This window comes from Ictidomys tridecemlineatus, chromosome 11 (genome assembly GCF_052094955.1).
Source record: "Ictidomys tridecemlineatus isolate mIctTri1 chromosome 11, mIctTri1.hap1, whole genome shotgun sequence".
Lineage (NCBI taxonomy): Eukaryota > Metazoa > Chordata > Mammalia > Rodentia > Sciuridae > Ictidomys > Ictidomys tridecemlineatus.
The window spans coordinates 80622457-80629944 of record NC_135487.1 but is presented as its reverse complement, the minus strand read 5'-3'; the positions used below and the strand labels follow the sequence as shown (position 1 = coordinate 80629944).

The 7488-nt window shown below is 39.0% G+C and overlaps 1 protein-coding gene across 1 annotated transcript in view; it reads left to right on the top strand.

The window, feature by feature from the left end:
- The first annotated feature begins 641 nt into the window (after positions 1-641).
- The window catches only part of Dpyd (dihydropyrimidine dehydrogenase), a 778600-nt gene continuing 771753 nt past the window's right edge, over positions 642-7488 (top strand). Inside the window, exon 1 of the mRNA XM_078026796.1 lies at positions 642-1247. Within this exon, the coding sequence (XP_077882922.1) occupies positions 657-1247 (591 nt within the window). The 5' untranslated portion in view covers positions 642-656. The remainder of the gene's footprint in view (positions 1248-7488) is intronic.

Genomic DNA, 7488 nt, shown 5'->3' with positions numbered 1-7488 from the left:
TTCCAAGCAGCATCACATTTGACTTTAGTGCTTACACTGAGTCTCATCTCAATAACAGTAATATCTTTACTTGAAGACTGTATCTGAGAACCTAACAGTGTTGGTACATTGAAGCTGCTCAATACATATGTATTGAGTGTATGGAAGGATGCATTAACTAATGAAAAAATAATAACAAAGGGGAAATACATGACTCCATGGAGTCACAGTCCGCCTGGAAGATGGAGTGTCATAAACACCTAAATAGAGGTAAGTACAAAATGTGATGAGAGAAGAGGATGCATTCAGCTCAGAGAGAAAATGACAGAAGTTTGGAGTGCAGACATCCTCAAAGAAGCAGTGAATATTTTCTGATTTGGGGCGATTTCTAAGTGAAATCATTCCCCTCTTCCTATCCACCTCAATGACAAAACATAAAAACTCTTAAAAATTATATTTTAGAATAATGTTTTTTTAAAAACAAACATGAAATAGATTATTCTACAATAAAACACAACAAAAACAAAACAAAACAAAAAAATAAAACCCTCAGCCTTGATCATGTACACTAACAGCACTTAACTGCAATTGCAGTTGTCTGTAGCTACTGGTGCTGGCTTCTCTTCCCCAGCTCCAGGGACTGTGCACTCTTGGAAGACAGAGCTTTCCTGTCCTCGATGGGGCCCAGAGTCCTGCCAGCCTATCTACTTGCTGAATTACATCTACTGTCTCTCATTCCTGGGAAGTTCCTGAAGATCCAGTTGCTTCCAAGACAACGTTTCTCCCGCTCGCGGGGTTCACGCGGGAGGAAACGAAAGGAACAATTTGTTACTTGTGTCCCTACAGCTTTTACCGTTAATCCTGGGGCTCCCTCACTCCGGCCCCCGCCTACCCAGCTCCGCCTTGACTGGCTCCCAGAGCAAGGCTCCGGTCTGCGGCCCGCAGAAATCCAGCGGCCTGGCGGAGCGCGGGCCGGCGGGGCTCTGGGAGCAAGGGGGCTCGTGGGCTCTTGGGCTCCACAGGAAGCCGGAGCCGCGGGACCGAGCGCGCGGCCCCGCCCTGGGGGCGTCGCCGCCCGCCCCGGCCCCGCCCCGCCCCCGCGCCGCCGGCCCTCGCTTCCGACAGCTTTTCCACTCGCGTTCCCGCAAGCTGTCGTTTCGGTTTCTGGCTGGCGCTCGAGGACGCAGGGAGGGTCTGTGTGTAGGAGACTCCAGACTGTAGGCGCTGCCATGGCCCCTGTGCTTAGCAAGGACGCGCCGGACATCGAGGTACCGACCAGGCGCCGGCTCGCCCGGGGCGGGTGGGGGGCCGGCTGGTCTCAACCCCAGGCCTCCGTGGGGCGCCGCGCCCGCGAGTGGGATACGCGGGAAACTTTGCCTCGGCTGGAGATCTGCGGGGGAGGCGGAGGATCGCGGAGCCAGGGCCCCGCGTTGGCAGGCGGGACGAGTGGAGGACTTTCCGTGACCTCAGGGTGTGCCTTTTGGTGGGATCTTCCTGTTTACTTCGCAGGAGATTTCAGAAAGCCTGTGTGGACCTGTCCTGAGCAGCAGTGGGTGAAGAAGCTCTGGAGTTCAGAGGGGTGGGCTGTAGGGGACAGAAGTACCTCTTTCCCATGCTTTCTGCCGGGTACCTACCATTTGCCCCCTGTAAGTCCTTTTGGGACACCTGCCCACAGCCTCCAACTCCAGTAGCTGAATGCTGCTCTTTGCAAAGATGGAGTATGAAAGTAAAAACTCTTGTCAGCTTTGGCATCCTCCCTTAGCTTTTGTATCCCTGTTTATGAAATAATTTAACATAGCGGAGAATGGAACAAAGTATTGAGAACATAAAAAATGCAGAGCCCTCAGAAGAACATAAATAAACTGTACTTTACTCTCAACAGTTTTTGATTTCCTTTTGCACTTCATTTCTGTAAAAATGTCACCTTTCTTTCTGTAAATAAGGTCCTATCTGAAATGACATGGCCTTTTCAATTGAATTATTTCTAGTACCTTAATTTATGCCATGAGAAGAATTTAATTATAAATAGTGATTTTAGACATACTAAGCCAAGGCCAGCATTTCTGATCTAAGGCAAACTCCTTTTTCCTGTTTTGCTTTGTTTTGGGGTTTTTCCTTGAGTTTCTTACTCTGGTAGAATATTTGCACTCTCTCTCTCTCTCTCTCTCTCTCTCTCTGTGTGTGTGTGTGTGTGTTTAGAAATACAGTTTTCCTTTCCTCTGTTTTGGTGGCTTACATAAAAGTTTTAAACCACCTGTTTGCAGAGTACTTGTTTTTGCCTCATTTTGCCTCTGTCATTGATGAGAGAAACTTTGTCCTCTTTTAGAAGGAAGATAGCAGCATTTACTCCTAATTCCATACCTTGATTTGAAAAATCCGTTTTGATAACAAAAGCCAAAGTATATTATGTTAACATCTTTAGTTAGTTTTCTTGTGATTTCTCTTGTGGGTTGTTTATTTTTTAAAAATCAATATGATTTATTTACTGAAATGTTCATGTTTGTATAGGAGAAAAGATACCATATTTGATTTAGGTTATAGTCCTTTTTGGTCCTTGTGACTTTTATTTAATTCTTTGTTTTTAAAAAAGCAAGTCAAATAGCAAATTTACAACAGCTTTCAGGCAGTACTGATTTCACAGTGTTATGTGTTTGATTTCTTTCTCAATATCTATTCAAATTGCCTTTGAATTTAATTCTTACCCACATTCTTCATAATAAAAATATGCTACTGAAATAGTAAATGTCCATTTTAATTTCATATGTTGTTTTATGCAAGAATATTTAAGAAGTCTAAGCCATCCCACTGCACTCAGCCTAGTCTAATCTTAGTCTGTGGCCAGTTGGCCTGGTGGTACTTACAATCTGGAATGATGCTATTCAAACTCTTTTAGCTTTTGTGTTAATCAGTAACATCTTTTATCATGTACAATTCCTTACTTTCCCCTCAAAGTAATACCTATGATTCATGAGCTAAAATACCATGAAAGAGCATGAAATTAATCGTTAAAATATAATGCGGTGAGGAAAAATACATTAAACCTAGGGGAATACACTGAAGCATGGATGTCTCAGTTAATCCTACTGGTTTGCCAAAGTTCATTTTTGTGTTGAATCAGAATGAATCATAAGGCTGTTTTTTAAGTCAAATCTTTCCTTGAATAAATTGATTGACATCATAGAAATTTATCTGACCATGATCATTGTTTTAGCTTTAAATTCAAGGAAAAGCAAGTAATCATTTTAAAAATTGTTGGTATGACATAGATAGTAAATGTGATAACATTACATTGATAAAGTACTTGATAAATGAAGAAAGAACAGAAAGTGATGGTGACAGTACACTCTAATGTTGGTTTAATTTTCCCTCTGAGCTACTTACAGAATTTCAGGTTGCATTGAAGCAGCCACGAGGTATCTTTGTTTCTGAGGACAGAAATTATTGAAGTACACAAAGTCACTTTGTGTGCTTATTCTTAATCTTCTAAGCCTCAATCTAGTATCCCATCAGCATTGAAGGGTTAGGAAACAGGAGGGCAATCAGGTCACTAAACTATAGACCTGAATATCCCTGGCTAGAATAGGTAAGGAAAGGGTGTGTTACTTGGTAATAAGACCTAGCTCATAGAACCAAAAGTTATTGTCCTTGTAGTAATCCTAGAAATTGCATGAGAAGTCAAGTCTTTCAGACACATTAATATAGTATAGAGCTTCGCCTCTGGAGCTAACTGCGGGGGAATTGAGGTCTAGAGCCGCCCCCTTTAGCCATGGGACCCTGGGTAAGTTACTAGCTATCTCTAAACTGCACATGCACAATCTGCTAAGTAAGGAAAATAATAATAGGAAGAATAATAAACATGTCACAAGTTGGCAGCTTTATGTCAGCAAAAAGGGAAAATGATAAAAAGTATTTTCCAGAAAGTCACTGCCAATGAGCTTGGCCTCCAGAACTAACTGCCTGGAATTGAGGTCTAGAGCCACCGCCTTTAGCCATGTGACCCTGGGCAAGTTACTAGCTTCTCTAAACTGCCCTTGCGCAATCTGGTAAGTAAGGAAAATAATAATATGAAGGATAATAAATACGTCACAAGTTGACAGCTTTATGTCAGCAAAAAGGGAAAATGATAAAAAAAAAATTAAAATATATTTTCGGGGAAGTCACTGCCAATGAAAAGATTGGTACTTTAAAGTTCATTAACAAAAATAGCATATGCTTTTCAAAACTTTGAATTTTTATTTTGCTTTGTTGAGTAACTTTGGATATTATCTAAATTTTGTCAAGGATGACTTTTGACTACAAACTTTCCTGGGCAGGTTTCAAAGAAGGTGAGTACTGGACATTGGTCACTTTCCCTGACCTCAGCAGTAACTTCACTGTACTTCTTTATTTAGATTGAATTTCTGGGCAATATAATGTCAATATCTGTACACTTAAAATCAAATAAAAATGCTTTTCAAGACTCTACTTTTATTCCATATCTTGTTCACTTCCACTGACAAAGATAACTGAGAATAGACTATAAAAGTGTATAACATGTCTGTATCTGCAACAAGCTTTTAACACTATTCATACTAATAATTCTGGTATTTATAGCCAAACTTAAGTTTCTGCCTACCACACTACTGCTCCCACAATCATAAATCAAAGTTCATTTTTTGAATTCCCAAATAATTAATGTTAAAAGGTTATAAACATAGTTCAGTTTTTTCCTGAGTCAGGGATTCAAGTCATTGTCCATAGAATCAAATATATGTTGAACCAAATAGACATGGCCTCTGAGTTACTTATCCTTTGACTTATATTTATTTGAGAAGGTAACTTAGAATTTACTATATTTAATAGTTAATAAAATGAGGTTTAAAAATAGTGGATTTGGAAAATGGGAGCATAAGGGAATTGACTTGAAGAAAGTGAATTTTAAGGACCATTTGAAAAAAAGGAAAGGCATGGGTTATAAATTGGCAGAGATGGCAAAAAAATATTTCAGAACACCCTTTATCATAATGCTTTTGACCATGAGGAGGGAGAAGGGTCATGGATCCAAAGGAGAACATGAGAGTTCAGTTTTTTAGTATCCATGGGTTATTTATTTATTGATCTAAATTTATACATTTTTAAAACTGAGTATGTAAGTAACAGTCCTTTCTCCTCTCCTCTCCTTTTATCAGTTGAGTACTACAGATCTTTTGGCATTGCAGTCTTACCGTGTTATGGCTTTAAGGCTTTTTATATCTTTAAAACTTGTTTTGTGAGTTTTAATTGTGGAATATGCACTTGACCTCCAGACCGTACTTGATTTTACTTTAGGATTGTTTTCCCCTTTGTGAGGAGTTTATGGGGCAGTAAAATATGTGTCTGAGTGTCTGATTTGAAGTCACTGATTCCACTGATAGCCCCTTACATTTTAAGGAATTACACATTGCCGGGTTTCTGTTCTCGTGACTAAAAGGCTCAGGAGTCACTCCAGGTAAACTGGGCTGACTGGGCTGCACGAAATAACCACACAAGAGACACAAATACCTTTTTCTTTGGGGTCACTGTGATGGCTCCTCTGACCTTAAGGGTCCCCAGGAAGAGAGAGAGCACAAGCTGACCCCTTTTATTGAGGAGAAGCTATTCAAATGAGGCAAGGGGTCAGGTTTCAGGGGACTGAGTCTATCTTCATGATGTCCAGTGTCAGCAGGTTGACCAACACCTGGGTAGGCCACACCCACGGGCACAGTAAGAGAAGGGGACACACATATAAGGCACTTCCATGGAAGATTCTATCCTAAACAGGGCAAGGGGTTATATTACAAAGGAACAGGTGAGCATAGCTTCACCCATGGGGCTGTAGCAAGACACACCCATGCAGGAGACACCAACCCTGGAACCCAAGAAAGGTGGGGAAAGCTCTGCCACATTTCTGTGACTGAGCGCCTCAGCACCCAGCTGGGGAGTGTGACTTAGTCATGTGCAAGGTTGGTCTCCCACAACACATTTCTATAGTTGAACACATTTATGTGTATTTCAGTATGATTTTTAAAAAAAATTCTCTCTATTTCACAAGAATTCAGAGGATGAGTTTTAGTAGTTTAATTAAAAACTATGAGATTAATGACAAGAGGGAGATTTTTTTTAGATTGGCTCTGCTTAATCTCAATGATAGCAGATAGTGTTGACTGATTGCCTAATTGTAAAATGTACTGGAATTCAATAGCCACCTTTCTTAATATTTGACAGATAAATCCACATTTTGAAAGCTGAATATTAATGATAAGGAGTTAATAAAAATGCTAAGAAAATCTAGAATCACAATGCTGAGATAATTGGATGATCTTTAAGCAATCATATCTTTCTTTGTAACTATTTGAATTAAGCATTTTGCCAAACTTTATATGCAGGAAACAACACTAGGACTGGAACCCTCCAGTAAGGGGAGATGCCTGATCACTGTGAGAGAATTCTAAAGCACAAGTTAAGTTGCAAGATTTGGAACACTAAGATGAAGAGACAATGAGACTGAGAAAAGATTGTCATAAAAATCATAACAAAGAAGATTTGATGAGAGGTTGGATTGAATCCAGGCTTCAGGATTGCTGAAGAGGTTGAAAAGTAGGATTGGCTAGTTTATTTTTCTGCCTCTTAGCTATATGATACAATGATAAATATGTCACAGAGGCCTTGTGTCCCAAAAACTGTAGAGAAATTTTATTTTATTTATATTCTACCATAATTAAAAATTAATTTAAAAAATGTTTAATAAGGCATTCATTGATTTTAAATTTATTTATAATCAGGGTTTTGATTTTCAAATGTGACATATGTTTACCTTCTGGATGTCATTTGCTCTCAGTCCTCCATATCAGGACAGAAGGTGTTTTTTTGGCCTCAAACATCAATAGTGTGGGTGTTCACAGATATCCTGGAGCCAATTATACTAGAGAGATAACTCTTAATAGGATTATGTATTTCCCAGGGTTTATAATTATTGCTGCTTTCATTGCTTTTAATTAAAATGTTACATTAGTAGATATGGAACATTTGCATATAACTTCTTTTTTAGGCGGTTCAACACAATTATCCATTTATTGGTGTTAGAAACTAAAAACTTTTGTATGAAGTTGTTTATTTTGTATTTCACAAAATCAAGCTTTATTTCATGGTGCTTTAAAAAGAATCATATTAAAACAGACCTGGGTTCAAATCCTTGCTCTTTTATTTGTTTATCTGTGTAACTCTGGGCAGCTTTTTTTTTTTTTTTTTGTCATTTCTTCCTCTGTAAATTGGACTTAATCTTATTAATTCACACATAATAGGATTAATTGGAGTCATATACATAAAATGCCCCAGATAGCATCTGTCACATAAAATAATGCTTTTAAAGTGGTAGTACTTACTTCAAATATTACTACATATATATATTATATAAACATCAAATGGCTGAAATTCGTTCATTTCTAAGAATTAATAAGCAGTATTAAAGCTTACCAATAGAATGTAGAATCTGTGAGATGGAGGGAGAATTAA